Source organism: Plectropomus leopardus, chromosome 14 (genome assembly GCF_026936395.1).
Source record: "Plectropomus leopardus strain MGB_pleo_1.0 chromosome 14, ASM2693639v1, whole genome shotgun sequence".
NCBI lineage: Eukaryota > Metazoa > Chordata > Actinopteri > Perciformes > Serranidae > Plectropomus > Plectropomus leopardus.
This window is the reverse complement of record NC_142189.1, coordinates 15,293,743-15,314,331: the sequence shown is the minus strand read 5'-3', so window position 1 is coordinate 15,314,331 and position 20,589 is coordinate 15,293,743. Positions and strand designations below refer to the sequence as shown.

Below are 20,589 nucleotides of genomic sequence, written 5' to 3'. Positions count from 1 at the left end.
GTAACATAATGGTGCTTTTACTTATTACAAGGAGTGGATTACATCATTAAATGGCTGTGTTTTGTATTACTTTTCATGTCATGATTGTTACCTGTCAGCTCAGCCATGTGTGCCTGTGGGATCCCCATCACTTTATAACAGGCCTCGATCTGCTGGGCCACTAGAGGTTTGGTGGGAGCCATGAAGACAATCTTCCCTGATGGATACCAGCGGTAGAAGTTGTACATAACCACAGAGGCTATAAAGGTCTTTCCCAGTCCGGTGGGAAGGCACACTAGTGTGTTTTGAAACAGAGCAGCCTCTGATATCTTCAGCTGATACTCCCTGATGGGATAGTTGGTGGGGTAAATCCATACCTTAGCTGAGGAGCTGTCAAAACCAGGGAAGTCTGGATATGTCTGCCCACCTGACGGGGTGGGAGAGAGGGCAGTGCTCTCTGCTGCTACAGGGTTGTCACTTTGAAAAGAGTTTGCATTATCAAGTTGAAGGTTCTTTTCAGCTTCATAAACAGCGACTATCATTAAATCGTCGTCGTCAACCTCATCTTCATACGCAGGCTCCTCTGTGCTCTCTGTTGTGTACGTTGACCCCTGACCTATTTGAGCCCACAGAGCATTTTGAGGAGGGTGCGTCGTAGCTAGCGTTACCTGCGCAGTGTTGTTTGGGGTTGTTCTGCGCCTCCCCGCCGCTTTCTTAGCATCTTTTTTTGGTTGAACAACTTTGTTTTGGGAGACGGACGCGCCCCAAGTCTGAAACAAAGTCCTCTGATTTGAGCCACTACTCATTTTCGTTAGTTGTGGCGGAAAACTGAGAAAAAGTGGCGTGTGACGAGCAGCAACATTGCAATCTCAATATGCACACGCGGGGTCACTTCCGCTTACGCCTTACCTAAATAATACCACATACCCAACAACGACTTTACTCCAGAGTCCTTTCGGTCATTTATATGGAGAGTCACCTGTTTAAAAAAACATATAATTTTTGTTGGTGAGAATATATCAAACAAATAGCTAAACCGACACACGTACATTAGTTACATGTAATAAGGAGGCTTTTAATTTGATAGCGTGACCCCGGAATTACATCAAAAGTTTGAGTTCATCTCCCGCTCGACGAAGCAACGCTTGTCATGTTACCATAGCAATGGACATTAGCAAACATGAGAGGATATTAATATGTTTTCAGGTAATGGCGTTGAATGATTAGCGTATTTAAAAGCCGTAAAGCACAAAGTTGAGTCTCTTTGGGTGCATTACTTCATATCTGTTGTTTTTTTCACTAGTTCGGGCTGTTTAGCTGCTTTTGCTAACTTCCGGAAAACAGTCGCTAGCTGTTGTTGTTAGCATTGACGTAACTAAAGTTATCCAGTTACTCTAACTCTCCTCTTTGATAGGCATCTGCACGTGGATACCTGGTGAGAAACGAAATCCGCCGTGCGCGAGAAGACTTTGAGGACATCGTGAAAGAAATAGATGGAGGCTTGACCCATTTACAGTGGAGGCAGGCGGTTATCCCCATTCCCCACTTCACAGACACTGTAAGGGACTGTTCTCTACTTACTTGTGGAGGGGGTGGTGTTAAAGGGGGGAGGCGTGTCAATATACTTTTTCTTTGAGGACTGGTGTTTTTTGTTGGCTTAGGGGAGGGGCACACAGCTTAAAGTGGCTGTATTTTGTATTTATTTCCTTTTTTTCCCCATTGAATTTGCCGTCCAAGCCCACAGCAGGTTTGGAAGGAACGTCTCCTTTAAAAATTGCAAAAAATATACCATCTGTCATAGTCAGGAACTGTAAAAACAGAAATTATTGTTGGATTTCCAAATTTGCACTGTTCCTTGAATACATTATGTAGGATGAAAACATAACCAAATCTTAGGTTAAAATTATGATATTTCATTGAAATCATTTTATTTTACATGTCTTGTTTAAAATTTTGCCAAAAATAAACCAGTTGCACTCATTAACTAGCATGCACACTAAGAGTGGAAAAACCTAGGCTTTTGTTAACTCCAGAATCTAACATTTAATTTATGGTGGAAGTCTATGTCAAGTCTGTCAAGGAGGCTAAAGAAAAAATATATTGATAGCTTCAGATCAAAAATAAATAAATAAAGGAATAAACCACACCCCAGCCACCCTCCTCTTCCTCCATTTTATCAGGACCTGAGTTAATCATCTTCTTTATACGTTTCTGATGTTTTTTGCTCATGCATCTTCAGGATGGCCCATTTCTACAACCCAGCAGCTCTGCCAGCAAACCTTCAAATCCAGGAGAAATCCAGAGCCCATCATCGTCATCATCATCAGCTCCGTTATCAGAAGAGGGAGGAGATCATTGTGTCCTGCCAGAGAAGACAGAAGCAGAGAGAGATGATTCCCAAACCAAAGGACAGCCGTCTCTTTCTCAGGACTATTTCCACAGCAGCAGTGTAAGAGATGAAGAAGAGGGACAGAAAGAAAGCACCGTGGAGGAGAGAGATGGAGACTCCACCACTGTTTGGAGCAGTGTGGAGCTGGACATGAACTCTGGTCACTCTCACAAAGGTGAGAGTTGTGCACATCACACTTGTAGTTCCATGTTCATTTTTGGTACTGAAGTGAGATTACTTTTAGCGCATGTCTCCTCCATATCACTATTAATTTATAACTGAGGTACAAGGTTGTATTTTATGTTGGGCTTCAACAACAGCTGCAACATATAATTGATTAGTTGCTCACTATAAAATTAATTGATGACTAATTTGATAATCACTTGATCATTTATGATTCCAGCTTATAAATGTAAATATTTCCTGGTTTCTCTAATCTCCTACAACCGTAAATTTATTATCTTGGGTTTGTAAACAAATCAAGACATTTGAATACGTCATCTTGGGCTTTAGGAAACTCCGATCGACATTTTTCAACATTTTCAGACATTTTATTGACCAGGCAACTAATGGATGAAAGAAAGAAAATAATCAACAGATTAATCAACAATGAAAATAATCGTTAATTGCAGCCCCGGCGACACTTCCACAATCATTATGCTTATGAAATCTCAGAAAAAATTGAAAAATATACCAATTACAATTTCCAAGAGGTCAAGGAGAAGCTTGTTTTTATAGTTGTTTGGTTTTTGTTTTTCAAAATGGCAATGTACGACAATGCAATACTCAAAAGCAGAATTGAAAGAGTTGGAAGCAAAAAATATTTTGCCACTTTTCTTTGATAAATTATTAATTGATTATCAAAATTAGTGACAAACAACTGATGGATTGTTCAAGTACTTATCGTGTTTTGTCAACACTGCAAACAATGTCCATCTTCAACATCATCGTCATTTTGTTAATTAATTAATGTATAGGCCTTGGTTTACTTAAAATAGATCAAAAACTGGCAGTGGGTTGATATTATTATTCGTTTTTATCATTTAAGACAGACATCTTCAGCATTTTTAAATAATATTTCAAAAAACATGTCAAAATGGGAGTAATAGCATTGCACACAACTTAATTCATCCCACCACATTTTGACATTTTTCACATAAAAATAAGCAAAAAAAGAGACGACTAAACAAAAGAAACATCTGTATTCGCTACAGGATGTCGGCAAATGTGACTTTTGTGTGAAACACATGCTGCATTTATGTGGCTGCAGATTTGTTTCCTGAGCTGTAGATGTCTTATCAGTCATTTTAAATTTGTCATCCTTTCTCCAGGTCCTCAGCAGTACTGCCTGGCTCAGGAGGTGCCCCGAACCCCAGAGGCCTTGCGTCTCCATAGAAACACCCTGACCATGGAGCTGGTCTGGCTCCAGCAGGCCATTGACAGCAGGAAAAAGGTAAGACGGAGGAAGAGAGAGATGTAGTATTTCCCTACATTTATTTAGCTGTGGCAGTCTCCTACTGTTAGAAAATTGCCTCTGCTGCAAGACAAAATGTATTTTGTTACTGAAACTATGTACAGGATTTGTGATGTTGCTTGGTAGCGTGTTCAGCTGCCTGCATCCTTTACACTCAGACTATACACTACTTTACTCCCGTAATTTATCGTTCAACAACATAAATGTCCATATGAATTAGACAACACTGTGTCCATGAAGTATTCTGCAGCTCCAGAGGGAGTAAAAATGCCACGGTGTGGAGTAATGTATACAATAATACTTCATGGTAAACACAACTGAAATAAGAGCAAGATTATGATAGTGAACTTCAAACTATATAAAACTAGGTATGCAGAAAAAAAAACATTTTAGTTAACTGAAATAAAAACAAAAACTAGATTTAAAAAAACGCAAACTACCTTGAACGATAATGTGTGCTTACAAAACTAACTAAAATGAAATAAAATACACAAGAAATGTCGTTTTAGTCTTTTCCAGTTTGGTCAAATTTGTCAACACAAAAAACAAGAGGAAGCACAGGTGCAAATGTTTATCAAGACTGGGACATCTACATGACTGTTAGCCTTTACAAACTGTTGTGTGTTTGTATTGCAATACCTATTCTGAACGTCTAAAATCTTGCCCCTGACAAATACTGCCCATAATATGATAAAATAAAAATACTGACACTAATAAAAACTACACTAAAACTAGACATTTTTAAACAATAAAAATGAAAGTGAAACCAGAAAACCCAATCTGGAAACTAACTGAAACTAAACAAAATTGACAACAACAAAAAAAAGAAAAATTAAAAATGAAATAAAAATAAAATAGAAAATACAAAACTTTAATAACTGACTCCGAAAAAGCAGGATTTACTCATGTATGGGAGATAGCTCACTCAAAGTATAACTTGGCAGAAAATGAACTTTTAATGACTGTTTTTCCCTCCTTTCTTCCTCTCTACAGTACTTGTTACTAAAAGAGAAGCTGAGCACCTCCTAACAGCAGAAGTAATCTGAACCGGACCTGATAATGTGGGACTGAAGACCTGACTGCTGTCAATCGACTGAGCTCACTCATATGGGCGTAGGTTTCGTTTCGTGATTTAGGTTAGGTCTAACAGGAAATTTTAAGCTTCAATCACATAATTTCCGGAATTCTGGTGAATTTTTATGTACCATTTTGTGCCTTTACTGCATCAATTTAAGATTTAAATATCATTAGTTACATCTAAATAAAAGCGTCTGCAACTTTAATATTTTTATTGTGTGGGACAAATACACATTATAGATACTGAGGGTGATGTGTCCCCTGTGTCACCCCTGAAATCTACTCTTATGCTCGCTCAATTATTTCTCACTATTTGATACATGTACAAAAAAACATCTCAGTGGTATTTATCATGTGTTTGACAAAACCTGTACATTGTGTGTTATTTTATAATATGAAAAAAAAGAATAAATTTTATTTTTGATAAAGTCTTTCTCTGCTGATGTTGCCTCTTTTCTTATTTCGCTGATATCGGTATCATACCATAACTTGTGAGAGGGAGAGGTAGCTGTTTAGGAAGAAGGTTCAGTCAGAGGGATGTAGAGGAGGTACTTTGGCTCCAAACAAGTTTGTGTTGTGACTCACAGCAGCTCAAATTTCCAATTTGTATTACAATGAATGAGCTCTCACTCATCACATCAGAAGTTCATCCAAAAATTCACTTGACTGTCTCCTATAAAGCAGCTGTTATTTTTTATTGTCATCAAATAACGGCTTAAAAAGGCTTAAAAATACAGTAAAAAAATCTTGTTTTTGATATTTTGTTTCATTTAAAATGTGTTTAAAAGGTCACTGTTAAGATATTTCAGTAATGATTTCATCCCCTGCTGTTCTTGCACTTGCCAGTCAATGCTCATATGCCTGACATGTTTGGCAATCATTTTTTGGGGAAAAATACAGACAACTGGGTGTAGAAGTTATCTTATTGATTCAGCTTACAACAGAGCGACCCACCCCATTCTCTCCTCCTCTGTCTGTCCCTTTTGTTGTGGTTGCTGCCGATGGTTTGGCCCACAAAGCCAGTCATTGCTGGCCATGCTGCCATAGCAACTAGGAAATACTCACCGCCGTCCGTGAAGTAGTGTGTGTGAATGTGTGTGTTAGAGGGGATAGAGAGAGCAGAAACGTGGTAAGTGGGAATCCAGACAGACCACAACAACAGAAGGGACTCGTTTTCACCTTTGCCTTCAATTCTGCGATTTCCTCGCTTCATCTTCCACCAGGCGTGTGAGTCACTGAACAGAGTCTGTATGGATGAAAGATTTGTGTTAATGTTTGGCTGCTGAACAACTAAGACCTGAGGAAAAGGTGGTCAGTAAATGCAACTCTAGTTTAGTCAGTGAAATTATATGTATTTGGATGAAATTAAGATGTGTGTGTGGACGTAAAAGCACTTTGTCTTTTTAAAAATGTGTGACCGTAACAGCTGACTAAGAGATGGCTGCCAGCACCGCAGCCACGACTCTCCTGCCTCCAGTGAAGAGCGTGGTGGTCTACAGGAATGGAGACCCCTTCTACAGTGGACGGAGGTTCGTGGTCAACCAGCGGCAGGTGGCCACCATGGAGGCCTTTCTTAGTGAGGTGACCCAGAGCATCGGGGCTCCGCTCGCCGTCAGGACTCTGTACACCCCGAGGCAGGGCCACAGGGTCACAGACCTGCAGGACCTTCAGACAGGAGCCCAGTATGTTGCTGCTGGCTTTGAAAGGTTCAAGAAACTGGAGTAAGTACAAAAAAAACAATATGGGGGCCATTTTAATGCTTCAGCAGGAGGTTTCCTGTCTATAAAATGAACGTTACTGTGACATAGTTTTTGGTACTTGGAAAATAGATTTTTTGTTAAGGGAATCCTCATCACATCCTCTGTTTTTCATATATAGTTACCTGAATGCAAGAACAAAAAAGCAACCTGCTGCCCGTGAAGAAACCCAGGTAGGCTTTTTTTTTTATAATGTGGACACCTTGGTTTTTAAGGTCAACTGTGTAAGATTTAGGGCGATTTAGTGGCATCTAATGGTAAGGATTACAGATGCAGATGGTTGGTGTGCTCACCTTTTTTCTCTGATAACTAAAGATCCAGATGTTCAGGAAGTTTTCACAGGGAGACGAATTGTCTGCAGAGCTCTCTTCCTCTCCAAAACAAACAGACCTGGTGATTAAAAGGGGTAAAAACACTGATAAAGCAGTTTCAAGTTACTGATCAGTGTTTCTCTGATGATGTTCGGCACATCTGAGTCAGGCTGTTTGCCCACTACATGCTAATATGTGTTCACGTTTTATCCTGCTAACTTAAGAATCAGATGTTAAAGAGGTTTTTAGCGTGAGCTGAATTATACACAGAGGTCTCTTTCTCTCCAAAACAAACAGCTTGGTAATTAAACCTGTAAAAACACTGAATAAAGCAGTTTGACTTTTACATGCTTTTGAAAATCTTTGCTTTTGTGACAGTGCTCATTGCGATAGGGCTGCTAACTATGGTAATTGATGCTTGGTTTATCCAGTCTGAGCTGCTGTAGAAAATGGTAGTTAAACATGGCAATCTCTGCAGACCAGGACCTGCTCCATATGTAGATATAAACAGTTCATTCTTAGGGTAAAAACATAACAATTCCTATTTTCAGATAATTATACACTAAAAACAATACTTATTGGATTATACACCATTTTTTCCAATATATCCCCTTAAATCCTACACGCTGGACCTTTAAGGCCAAGAGCACAGTCAATCATTGATTAATCCCAGTCTAACCAGCAGGAATGCACCACCAGGCTGCACTGCACTCAACTTGATCTATTTGAACTTTGGCCAAATCAAATATGAAAATAACTGCAGGATTTTCCATTACCCAGACAAGCTCATATTTGCCTATAAAATGTGTCATTGTTATGTTAGCATTAGTTAGATTAGGGTCACCCTTTGCGCTTGCAGAGTCATTGATGTCACCGGTTGTCATGTAAAGTACCGGAAACAATGGGCTAATGATTGTGCTGTCTATCGCCCAGTCACCACGGTCGGGCAGGGCACCCTTTTAACAGTCTCGTGTGACTTTAGAGTCAGTAATTATAGCTGGATATCATCAGAGATTAGAAAATCCCACAGTATGTTAGAGTTTATGATTGTTTTTTATCAAGAAAACTCTCTGAATGCTTGTTTGCAGGCAGTATTACACAGGCAAAAGCTTTCTTAACATTCACACAAAATTGACATAGAGCTACTAATGCTGACAAGTGCTCGCTTTGTCTTCTGACCAGCTGGCAGGGATGACCGCTTGGTTGGTTTTTCAGACGCAAAGTGTGCTCTCTCAGTCTTAAGACATCACTGTTACTTTTCTAAAAAACATAAAAGGAGTGGAGAGTGATTGTGTGTGCCTTGGGCGTCTGCCATTTGGAAAGCACAGTTCTTTGGTTTTAAAGTCTTACATGCCTGTGTTGTGGTTGCTGTGGAGCAATGCAGGAAGTGTGTCCGTATGCGAGTTTTGTTTGATCCCGCAGCTGAAACAAAGAGTTATGCTATCAGGGCTTTGTGCATGTCTGAACAGGCCTAATGCGTGTATTCACCACCCCACGCCTCCCTCTCTGCTCACTGTAAATGCATTAAATGTCCAGCACTTCAAAGTAAAAACAATAAGGGAAGATTATCAATGTCTGGTTCGTTCTGAGTTGATTGATTCGGTACAGATACGTTATCAGAGGCAGACACGGATATTGGCTTCAGATTTCATTGATATGGGATGATGTGAGCTTTGAGACGAGCCCTCAGACCAGACTGTGAATGTGGTCTTTGAGTGATGTTAGTTTCCTTGGCTGCAGCACTTGAGCTGACATGAGCAGAATAGTTAGTCGCTCATTACACATTTAGGACCTCTCTGTGATGGATGTGCAGTGTAATCAATGTGCAGGACATGGGCGACATAAAATTAATCTTAAATTTTGCTGAGAAAATGACATTATGATGGTTTGTAGAACCATGATTCTGATTTTCTGAATCTTCTTCTGCAGGTCAAAGTGACCCAGAGGCCAAATGTTTCAGCGAAGTGGAGGAAGTTTATACCTGTACCTTGCATTATACAGTAAGTTGGAAAAACTACATGTAAACACACAAATCCAAATGGCGCTAAGCACATTATCTATGATGACTTTATGTTTATAAATGGGTATTTTCCAAATTTACTGTGTTTTTAGTACAGTTTCCCTCTCTGGCCATGATAGCTGCATGGCTTTATGGATGGCAATATCTCAGCTGAAAAGATAGAGATGAGATTTTGCTGACTTTGGTAATCCCTGACCCTCCGTTTTAGTTCAATGTTCAGTTTGCTACATAGGTTCACTTCATTATCTGTGTAATTATTGCAAGTAATATCATTATTGCGAAGACATTTGGTACCCACGTTTATGTTCACCGCAGAATGAATTGTAAAAATTTGGTGAATCTCTGACTTTTAGCACTGTGACATCAGATCAAAGTTTATATTTGTCCAAGGAAAAATATAATATAAAATATAATAAATATAAAAATAAAGGATTGTATTTTAGGATTTGAAAAAATATCAAAAATAAGCTAATTTAAAAGTTAAGAAAACTGTCCACAATATATATGTATTAAAATAAATACAAAAAGATAAAGATAAAATAAATGTGCGTATATTAAATAAAAGAAACAATAAATAAATCTAAATCAAAGGCTAGGAAGACACCTCAGATAAAGCAGTCTATTGAATTTTTGAAACTGTTTTTTGCTCAGTGTTTTCCGTAATGGAGACCTCCTATGTCCACCCTTCCGGTTCATCATACCTCGGAGCATGCAGCAGGACCTGGAGCAGATACTGAGTCTGGTCACAGAGAAGGTCAGCTTACGAACTGGAGCCGTGCGCAGGTCAGTTACACTGACTGATGGTTACATACACTCTGTGGAATACAAACAGAGGATGGAGAAATCCTGTAAATATCTCCCCTGACCCCTGTGCTTCATCAGGTTGTGCTCTTTGGATGGAGCGACTGTGGCCTCAGCTGCGGAGCTGGAAACTGGCCACTGCTATGTTGCCGTGGGAACCGAGAGGTTCAAGAAACTTCCATACGTGGAGCTGCTGGTTTCAAAAGCTACTGAGAGGTATTGTTAAGCAAGGTCCTGTGTGTGTGTGAAGACGTGTGCATCTGTGCCAGCTGCTCTGCTCTCTGAAATAAAATAATGATTGTCAGACAAGAAGGAGCATGAACAAAGAAAATACTGTTCACTTTTATCTTTCTTTATTTTGTAGATATTATCCAGGAAAGAGAAGGTTGCTAAGGAGACACGAGGTATCTTCTGTTATAATAGTGTAATTTGTTCATCCTATTTTTGTGTCTTAAAATACGGTCTTGGTTTTCTGCAGCTGACAGTTCATTTGCAGCATATTAGGTGTGAGTGACAGCTGTCTTGTGTGTTTCTCTTAGAACAGGAAAGCTGGAAGCGGTCCAGAGGACCAGTGCAGTGACTCAGCCCTCCTCGACTCCCCAGAGGTTAAAAAAACCCCACTGTCCTCACTGTATTCACACTACATGAGCTATATTGGGGCTGTTAATTTGTATGGTGTATACTGACTAACACATGAAATACACCACTGAGACAGACTGTGCAAACTGTCTATAAATGAAATTTTATCGCATCAAATTAATTTCAGTCGGATGGTCGGAGGGTGAAATCGACAGGAGATGAAGCTGCAGCTCCAGCAGCCGCACAGCAGAGGAGCAGGAGAGAGGGAGCAGAGGAGACCTCTGCGTTCTTTGCCAGGCCAGTCAAGATCCGCAACTACAGAGGAAGGCCAAGACCGCCACTCAGCAATGGATCAGGTTAGGGAGCCACAGCTTTATCTCATTTTATGTCTAACTTCTTCATATTTGCAATAAGTTTCTCTCTGCGCATTGATCAAACCCCTAAAAACTCATCTCTGTTCATCAGAATGACATATTTAGATTTTTTTTCATGCATTACATTGGGTGAGATATAACTCTACACCATTGCCTCATTTGGTATGCGTGGACATATAAATATGCAAATCAGTCCGGACTACATCCAACCATCCCTCAGTTGCAAGCTTCTCCTAGTCACCTTTTCTTGTCAAACACACACACTCCTGCTTGTAAACACTATTGTTGTGTTCACAACAACCGACAACATAACAGCTATGTCACAAGCGGCAACCTCCGGGGCTAAAAAAAATAAAGCCAATGCAGAAGTGCCAAAATCAGTGAATGGCCACTTGAGGATGCCACTTTAAGTGACAGGCTGTCTGTTGATAGTGTCCTCTGCTTCCAGTCAGAGCCAACCCTCGCTCCTTCACAGCACCAGCCTCTTGACTAAATACGGTCAGTTCTGGCTCCAAAAAACCAAGATGGCAAAGGCCGAAATGCCAAACTCGAGGCTTCAAAATGGCAGTCCACAAACAACTGGATCTTACTTTGCAGTTGCATTGCTGGGACTGGTTTATTAGGGTTGTGACGTAACAAACCCTGGAAGTCAGAATCTGTGTTTTTGAGGCTGTCATTGGTTCACTGCGGTTTCATGGTGAAAATGCTCAGTGATGCGCTGACAGCTTATTTCACTCATATGTCTTGCGGCATATACAAATCACTATTTGGACAGGTTGACAATGTGAAAAGCTTGATTTTCACTGCAGGGGTTCTTTAAATTTGGGTTTATTTATAGCAGCCTTTTGATTTCTGTTGTATCACAGTCCAGCCCAGTGTGTTTAAAAGAGCAGCACGGAAGAGAAGAGAGGAGGTACGAGGGGCTGAGGAGGTGCACGAGGATGAAAACACAGTGACGGAGCTTCCTGTTGACCAGGTTAGCCTTCCCCAGTGTGCTTTCAGCCTTATATCCACACAGTTTGATGCTATGGTTTAATGCTAAAATATCAACTGAAGGAGGTAAATGAAAAAATGTTTTTTAAGTTGTGGTAAACCTAAATCCGTCTCACATTTTCTATCTAAAGAGAGCTGCAGAAATAGTGGAGGATGAAGAACTAGGCAACCAAAACAATCCTCTGCACAACACACAGCAGGTAGGCAGAATTCAAACATTTTATGTTGCATGAATCTGTTCACTTTGTGTGGAGAGATGGGAAAAACACTGTTAATTCACTCTCCCAGGCATTTTTTTTTTTTTTTACATAGAAGACAGATCTTCAGGGGAGAGATGGATCCCTGATGGAATTATGTATTATTGTGATAGATCCTAATCTGTGCAATTAACAGGTTAATTAAAATATGAGTGATGAATATGTGACATATGCATACATATGTATTCTACATGTGGATAAATACATTAAAAAAATGTATAAATCCTTATCTGTTTTTCCTCGAGATACAAATGATAACGAGTGAGCAGCACAATGAGACTGAACACCTACACAACCACAGCGAAAAGCAGGTACAGTGTATACGTATGTGAGTGGGTGGTTGTATTCATATAAAAAGAATTCAGGACTCCTGATAAAAAAAGTTTCTTTTTCTGTATAAATGGGTCAGAATATGATATTTTTTGTCCTGCAGCAGGCTCAGTTGTCTGATGGTGTGAAACAGACAGAAGGATCTGCCAGGACTGAGGAGTCTGCTGCTGAAATACTGGTACAAAACACAAACTACCAACAGCTTACACTCAGGAGTACATGGAGACAAAAAATTAGCTTGTATTTAATGTGTTATTTCAAAAGGAGCCTGAGCTGAAGCAGACATCTTTAAAGTCGAAACCTTTTTCGTCCACCTCACAGGAAAAGAACATGGAAGAAAAGGCAAGTTTCTATTCACCATAACCAGGCCCAATTAAAATGTGTGCTTCTTCTTTTACACTGTTTTAATAATTCCCTCTAACAGGAGAGCCCACAGGACGCCCCTTCAATTACAGCAGAACAGAACCATCATCAGCTGAACTGTGAATGACGAGCAGGAGATTCATCACAGAGGTTTCACAACAGCCACAGGCGTAGCAGATGACCCAGCAACTGCTGCTATAATGACCTACTGTGTGTGGCTAAATGAATGTTTGATTAAACTGGTAGTTATGGATGGATTAATGGACGGGCCTACCGGGCACAGGCCCAAGGGCACCCTTCATCTGCAAAATGTCACTCAAATTACAGACCAGGAAGATAAGCAACATGACTGCAAAGAGATGCAAAACAGCTACAAAGAGATTCAAAATGACTACAAAGAGAGTGAAAATGACCTCAAAGAGATTCAAAACTGACTACAATGTGATGCAAAACTTCTACCAGGAGACACAAAAAGACAACAGAGACACAAAGTAACTAAAAAGACTTGTAAAACAACTACAATAAGATTCAAAATGACTAGAAAGAGACAAAATTAACACAAGAAGACACAAATCAACTACAAAGAAATGCAAAATGACAACAAAGAGATACAAAATGACTACAAAGAAAGGCAAAACAACTAAAATAGGATTCAAAACTACTATGAAGAGATTTTAAATGGCTACAAAGAGACACAAAATGACTACAAAGAGATGCAGAACTGCAAATGGATTCAAGATGACTACAGAGATACAAAATAAATGCGGAGACCAAACTACAAAGAGATGCAAAATGACTACAAAAAAAGCAGAACTACAATGACATTCAAAATGACTACAAAGAGACTGAACATGAATACAAAGAGACTCAAAACAACCACAGAGACACGAAACGACTACAAAGTGATGCCAGACAACTACAAATAGATTCAAAATGACTACAGTGTCAAATGACCACTAAGAAACATAATAAGACTAGACAGACGCTTAATGCCCAGAGACAAGAATGATTACAAAGAGATAAAAAACAACTACAAAGAGACACAAAATGACCTCAAAGAGAAACAAAACAACTTCAAAGACACACAAAAGGGACAAAATAGACACAGACACAACAGACACATAAAAAAAAAACTACAATCTGACACAAAACTCCAGAGAGATAACGACTACAAAGAGATGCATAGAAAAAAAAGAGTCTAAAAAGTCTGTGAATTCTGCTCCTATATTTAAGAGGTGGTGGGGCCTTCTGCATGTCTGTGCCCAGGGGCCCATTGTCTCATAATGATCCGTCCATGTTTGTAGTACTTAAACTGTGGTAATGAGCCAAGAAACAACTTAAATGTGTTGTTACTTTTAGAAAATTGTTAATAATGTGAAAATGTTCAGACAAACTAAGAACAGACAGTACAGGAGAATGACACGCTATCATAAGCTCTTGTACAATGCAATACAATCCTGAACTCGCACATGATTACACAGTCTGATACTATAAACTTTATAAAGTTAGAGTTGTATTGTGCAGCTGTTTATGATACTGTGTCTAACCTGTTTTACAGGGATAATTCTCATGCAGATTTTGCATAGATGTTGATGCAATTTATTCCATGTACAACATGTACATAAGAAACGATATTTTTGGGACATTTTGAGCTAAATGTGACGTCTAATTTGTGATGGAGATCATGACATCAAAAGTCTTGTTTTGCCAACAATTTATTAATAAAATATCTGCCACATCATCAGCCGAATATGCGCAAAAATAACACAGTCATCTGTACAGTGTTTTGTGTCAAATAAATACTGTGACAATAAAAATATATATTACTATGTACATTAATGTTGTCTCTGAAATTTGTACAGATCTCTTTAAAACCAAGTTCTCGTTAATCTTCCTTCACAGTTAAATGGAAATGTTGGTATTTTTCAAACTTCTATTTTCCAATGTTTTTGTGACTGAGTGACTATTGAGAACAACAATTTTTGAAATATGTCCAGTACTGACAGTGAGTGTTGCAGTCAATAGCTGCAAAGCAGGCTGCAATGTTACCACTCAGGGCATATACACACCACCAATGTATGTCCACTAAAAGTTTTTGTTTTTGCCACTGACACGCTCAGGTTGTTATTTTAAGTGCCTGAAAACATTATAGAAAAGATCCTCATGGAGATAGGTTTTTTTTTTTTTAAAGGAAGACCAGATTAACCAGAAACAGCACTGAAATCGTTATTGCCATACTTCATTTAAATAAACTGTGATTTTATTACCATAAAAAACTTTTTTCAAAGTAAACAGAAACAGTAAAACTCACCAAAGTTGTCCTGGGTCATCTTTCTACTCTTTCAACAATCATTAACTCTGGTTTAGTCACAATAAACCCTTAATTCACCCAGTTAGATGTGAAAATATGCTGGCTCTACGCCTGCTGAAAGCCCACTAAAAGTGCTGTTTATTTATATGGCGTTTGGTGGATTTGGCAGCAGCCATCTCAGGGCTGTCCCTGGTGAAACAAAATGTCATTTAATCTAACAAAATAAACTTTCTCTGTAGGTATCATTTCCATAATGTTGGCAAACACTGCTTGTCAGTACTAAAACAAGCACATTTAGTAGATATTCACTGACGAGGTGACAAATGCCCTGAGTGGTTACATTGCAGCCTTCTTTACTGCTGCAGCGCTCTCCAATATTGGACCAGTTTCAAAAATTGTTGTGTCCAATAACAACTTAGACAAAAAAAAACTTGGGGAAAGGCATCCAAATCGAAAAATACCAAAGTTACCCTTTAAGAAAGTTACAGTGGTATATTTACCTCTGTAATGCATCATGTATACAAGACAGCAGAGAAAACAAGTTCATTCAAACGGTTTATCCTCAAGCTAAACAGCAGTTTGTCCTTACTGTGTTCTGCTCTTCCTTAAACACCGCAGTGGACAGAAGGCTGCTATAAAATGTCCCCATTAAACCAGGAGGTTAGATCTAATTGGTCCATTTTATACGGCAGCCTTATTTGTATGTGGTCTCTATAGCATTTATTCAGATGCCAGTCACATGGCGGAGCAGCAGAGTGCTTAAAAGAAAAGTTAACAACCACCAACTTCTATACGAGCACCGTAAATCTAGTCTAGCCTTGAGGTGAACCCTACATGAACCCACTTCCCCTTCAACTTGGTGTGAAAGTTTCTGGACAGGTCTTTTGAAGCTCACGCTGAGTTCATTTAGGCACAATTCTCCCAGCAGTACCGTTGCTCTCTAAGGAGTCGCTGTCTGAATCTAAATTGCCCCCTCTAGTCCTGCTCGGTCCTTCCTCCCCCGCTACGGAATCACTTGAAGGTAAAGGAGACTTTGTTTTAGTCCTTGTCTCAGTTAGTGTGCAGTCTGTGTCATATTTTGCTTCCCAGTGTCTTTGCCGTGAATGGAGCTTATAACGCACAAAATGATGCCAGCCATGGTGAGGAACATTCCAGCGACAGCCTCTGCAGAGAGCGAGGAGTGTGGGGGAGGGTGCGAAAGAAAATGGAAGTTTAAAAAAAGCACATCTTAAAAAATACAGAATATAACCAGTACAGTATTTTTCAAGGAGAGGAGAAAAGCAGAGGAGGGATTTAACCGCTAAGTACAGTCTTGATGTGCCAGTCAAGTAGCAAAAAATGATTTGTGTCCTGCTTATGTAACATTGCTGAATCAGTCCTCGAAATCTCTGAGCATGTTCTCCAAGCCAAATGTTTGATTCCAAAGCTTGTTGCATCCCAGATTTGTCCTTGTGGGTTTCAACATCACTTGCTGAGTAACTGCCCGATTGCTGAAAAGCAAGTTAGTGTGTGAAAATGAGTCACTTACGTTTGCCTCCAAACTCTTCGCCCAGTAACCTTCCAGTAAGCAGTGTGCAGAGGAAGGTGAGCGAGTTGGCCACAGGAACAGCAAGAGATAACTCTGGAAAAGAGAAAAGACAGAAGCTGAATTAAATATTCTGCAACCAACTGAACACGCAAACTCACTTCTTCTCATTTTCCTGCCAATGATGTATATTTCTATACAAAACGTAAAAAATGACCCAAAGAATTTCCGGTATGTACTAGGAGCGGATATCATATTGTTAACAATAATAGTGGTATAACTGCTAATATGACAAGAAAAATTCATGTTGTGATATGGCAATATTGTGACTTCATAATGTAAAGACTTCATATAGGTATGCAAGGTAAAATGTTGCAAACAGAGATTGAAGCAGAATATTCTGTTAGGTGAAAGTATGTTATTATTTTTTTTAAATAATTACTTTTTTTGTCAATAAACTTGGACTTTTGGACTTTCAGTCAGAAATAACAGGCATTTTTTCATGACAGACATTTTGACTTGTCACAAAAGGAAAAGCACAGGTGTAAATAATGAAACTAACAATGGCTGAATTTCATTTTGATGCTTTGATTTCAGATTCCTTGCTAATCTGGAACACCTAAATGTAACAGAGCCACTGTTAGGGTTATTATTAACACCTGTCATTGTCTTTTTTTTCCACTTAAATCTTTATTGCATATATATTTGTGACATTAACATGTTGGTTATGACAAAATAACAACCCCCCACCTATGCTTTTCAGTTTGCTTCTAACAGGCCTTTTTAACAAAAGATATTTTGGCATGTCATACCAGGAAAAGCACAAGTGTAAATAATAATGATGGCTAATTTCTATTCAGCTGCGTCAGTTTCAGGTACTGGTATCGTGCTGACTCACTGTCACAGTCATGGTTCACTGAGGCCCTTGTTAATATTATTAGAAGCACCTGTGCTTTCCTCGTGACAAATAGTGTCTGTTGTGAAAGAAGCCTGTTGCACATAAATGAGGTGTGGTGCTTCTTCCTGCAACAATGACTGATGATGATATATTTTAGAAAGTTATGCAGCATGTAGAGGTGACATATTACAACTATTTTATACACATGGTTATTAGTTTATCTCAGAAAGATGAAAAATTCTAAAAATGCATTTGTATCTGTTTAAAACATAAATATCATGTGGATAATGTGTAGGTGAGCAGGCGGGGCAGATACATGAGGAGTAAAGGTGTAATTTACCTTTTGAAACCTCAGCAAATAAGCTTGGTTTCTTTCAAAACTATTGGAAGGTAACGAGGAACTTAATAAAAAAAATGGCCCAAAAAGTAGCAAGAAATTAACAAGACGTTATTTCCATGTCACCTTTTATTATCCTTTTCTTTTTTTGCAATTTGCGTAATATTTCTTGTCAAGTTGCTCATTATGTTTTTCCTGCATTTTATAAGATCAAACAGATTTTCTCAGGTTTCAGAGGTTAAAATGCTTGAGAAAGGCGTCTAAATGCAGCACAAGATGACGGTCCAGGTGTTAAAGGGTAATAACATGATGGCTGCATAATGACTGAATGATGATGAATGCATTACACTCAGGTTAGCCACCTCCAGGCTTTTCAGAAAGATTTACTCACACATCCATCATTAATGTTATTACCCACACCTGTAATTATCATGATAACATGTTAAAATATCAGCTGTGAAAAAGTCACTCTCCCCTACAAAGCTACCATCAAACAATGACGTGTTAGTTTTAAAGTGTGTGTCTCACCTGTGGTGGAAAGTGTATAATAGTAGACCAAAGAGCCACTCTGGTTCAGCAGAAATGGGACCAGATACTGTGAAGTGACACAAGGAAGAAAACGCAATTGTAAGGGGAAAGTTTCAAACATGCACACTGTGAAACATAGAAAGGATTTTACGATTTACCTTGAGGTTAAGGAATAAAAACTTGACCTCAGCAAGCAGCTGTGAGACTCTGTTGGAGTGTTGGACATTTTCTATCCCCTCTGTGCCTCGCTTCAGGAAAGGGTTGGTGCAGCCCCACAGCACCGACACCAGCAGGAGACTCAGCAGCTCCACTGCAACACACACAGTCACACACAATCGCCCTGACTTTTCAAATCCCTGCTGAAATTTTTTCATTTTCATGTATTAATTTATTTCAAACATGTAAAAGAAAATAGAGAAATAATTATACAGACAGACAAAAAAGTGATATTTACAGACAATGAAAACATAAAGCAAAAGATATGGTCAAACACATGATGACTTGGTTTACATTTTCAAAAAGGAGTGAGGAGAAGTAAGTCATTGTATTTTAATAAACTGTTTCCTTATTAATTTAAACCTATACCCTGACTAAACATATACCCACACACACCCACATACCAAAAATCAAATATCAACAATTGTATTACTATTTTACAGAAAGATAAGAAAAGAAATAAAGATAAACTAGGGAAAAAATAAATATCAAGTAACCAAATAAATAAACTTCACCTCGTGGAAATAATATTTTTATACATAATCTTAAACTGGTTTATGTTTGGACATTTTTTTAGCTTCACAGATTGATAAATAACAACTTTTTTCTGGGGGTACAAACATGGTAAATTGTTAAATTACTTTTTCCCTGAAATTATAAACCCCTCCTCTCAATCACTGAACAATTTTGGTATATTTCCTGGTAGTAGGTGATTTTTAGCCTTAAATATCATTTGTTCCGTTAAAAAAAACACAAGATCTATACATTTTAATAGATTTGATTGTACGCAAAATGAATTAGTTTCATCAAGATATCCGACATAGTGAATGATAACGTATTGCTCTTTTTTCAGAGACTAGAAAGTGAAAGTTGCCTCAAACCTCTGAACAATAATTTAAATATGGTAAAACTGTTGGTAAAATGCATCTTGACGGTTAATTTTGTACGTTTAATGTGTGGTTTCCAGCTCATTCTGTCGTCTGTTGTCACCCCATGAAGCTTATTTTCATTAACTCTTTCAATTATTACGCTGCTGCTGTTGTTAAGCGACCCACATGTTTAACAGTAACCGAGCCGCGACCCAATAAAACCAGTAAAACAGCGCAGTTAGCACCGGAGCTAAGTCGTCGTATTTGGCTAGCTTACTTCCTTAGCATTAGCTCTTATATGTTTGCTAAGTTTGAGGCTAATGTCAATGGTTAGTTCCGTGTTACACACACTACAGAGGAAACGGATACTTGGAAATATATTCGGACATATATTTTCAGTCTAAACACACACAAAAACACGTGGAAATGTTATTATTTGTGAGGATAATTCAGCTTGTTAGCCACTCACCAACAGTCACCATCGTAGTGTAAACAGTCACTTTCAAGTCGCATTCAAGACTGTTCTGCAGCTCAGTTGTTAGTGAACATTGCATAAAAGCCTATGTTGATAGTTTCAAACCTATTTATTGATTAAAGGTACCTCATAACTAAAAATAAATACAACGAAACACCATACGACGGCCTCTTTCGTTAACTGCATCATTTTGTAACATTTCTTGGCATCTTGAATGTCGCTTTGGGATATTTTTTAGCAACGCAGTGGTCCACGGCTCTGAACATTAGGGGGGTCGGCTGAGGGCGCTATAACTAACAACAGAACCAGAACCATTAATGAAGAAGTGTTCATTTATTTTCTAATAAATATTTTTTAAGCTCCAGGGAAGGCTTTGTGATCCGTGTTTATTTATTTTCCTATATCTCAGTAAAAATTAGATAAAAAAAATAAACAGTTTGCACAAATGTATCAGCATGCACAAAAAGAAAGAAAAAAAGAATGAGGCGTTTTTCACCTTTAACTTTTTCACTTCGAAACATCAAAGGAATGAGTTTAAAAAGAAAATCAAAAAATACGTTTAGAGGAGGTAAGGTTAGGCATATTCCCAAAGTAACTCAGGGAGGCTCAAGGAAAAACATAACTAGTTCGGGGAGGGTAAAAAAGAAAAGAAAAATGAAGTTAAAACCCAGCCACCCCCTTCCCCTGATAACTAAAGATCAGTCCCTTAAGTAATTGCAGCAAATT

The 20,589-nt window shown here is 38.7% G+C and overlaps 4 protein-coding genes across 11 annotated transcripts in view; 2 read left to right on the top strand and 2 right to left on the bottom strand.

Annotated features, from left to right (window-relative positions):
• Positions 1-1,126, bottom strand: part of fancm (FA complementation group M) — a 70,357-nt gene extending 69,231 nt beyond the window's left edge. For both annotated transcript variants that reach the window (XR_015778751.1, XM_042500722.2), the window contains exon 1: positions 92-1,126. Coding sequence is in view for 1 of the 2 variants with exons in the window: in XM_042500722.2 (XP_042356656.2) it covers positions 92-785 (694 nt within the window). In the remaining variant the exon portion in view is untranslated. The remainder of the gene's footprint in view (positions 1-91) is intronic.
• On the top strand, positions 1,064-5,350 carry iqcc (IQ motif containing C). The gene is made up of 5 exons (XM_042500925.2): positions 1,064-1,185; positions 1,394-1,537; positions 2,219-2,543; positions 3,700-3,821; positions 4,836-5,350. The coding sequence occupies exons 1-5, from the start codon at positions 1,144-1,146 to the stop codon at positions 4,869-4,871; spliced, it is 669 nt and encodes a 222-aa protein (XP_042356859.2). The 5' UTR covers positions 1,064-1,143; the 3' UTR covers positions 4,872-5,350.
• tmem234 (transmembrane protein 234) lies at positions 2,204-20,133 on the bottom strand. 6 transcript variants are annotated; one of them, XR_015778753.1, is made up of 8 exons: positions 19,858-20,133; positions 18,462-18,613; positions 18,304-18,370; positions 16,544-16,636; positions 9,709-9,822; positions 6,970-7,066; positions 6,099-6,612; positions 2,204-2,341 (listed from the first exon to the last, which is right to left on the bottom strand). XR_015778753.1 is itself a non-coding variant. In XM_088087767.1 (5 exons), the coding sequence occupies exons 1-5, from the start codon at positions 19,940-19,942 to the stop codon at positions 9,812-9,814; spliced, it is 408 nt and encodes a 135-aa protein (XP_087943893.1). In that variant the 5' UTR covers positions 19,943-20,133; the 3' UTR covers positions 9,684-9,811. The 6 variants fall into 6 exon arrangements, 2 of the variants coding, with proteins under 2 accessions (XP_087943893.1, XP_042356861.2); XR_015778752.1 differs by having other exon boundaries at positions 6,099-6,584; XR_006106524.2 differs by lacking the exon at positions 2,204-2,341 and having other exon boundaries at positions 6,481-6,616.
• Positions 6,007-14,537, top strand: dcdc2b (doublecortin domain containing 2B). Of its 2 annotated transcripts, none has more exons than XM_088087764.1 (15): positions 6,007-6,146; positions 6,346-6,640; positions 6,798-6,849; positions 8,917-8,987; positions 9,659-9,790; positions 9,890-10,024; positions 10,173-10,212; positions 10,348-10,413; positions 10,575-10,743; positions 11,628-11,737; positions 11,886-11,954; positions 12,257-12,322; positions 12,448-12,519; positions 12,606-12,683; positions 12,766-14,537. In XM_088087764.1, the coding sequence occupies exons 2-15, from the start codon at positions 6,357-6,359 to the stop codon at positions 12,829-12,831; spliced, it is 1,410 nt and encodes a 469-aa protein (XP_087943890.1). In that variant the 5' UTR covers positions 6,007-6,146; positions 6,346-6,356; the 3' UTR covers positions 12,832-14,537. The 2 variants fall into 2 exon arrangements, with proteins under 2 accessions (XP_087943890.1, XP_042356857.1); XM_042500923.2 differs by having other exon boundaries at positions 12,445-12,519.
• Positions 20,134-20,589: the final 456 nt, after the last annotated feature.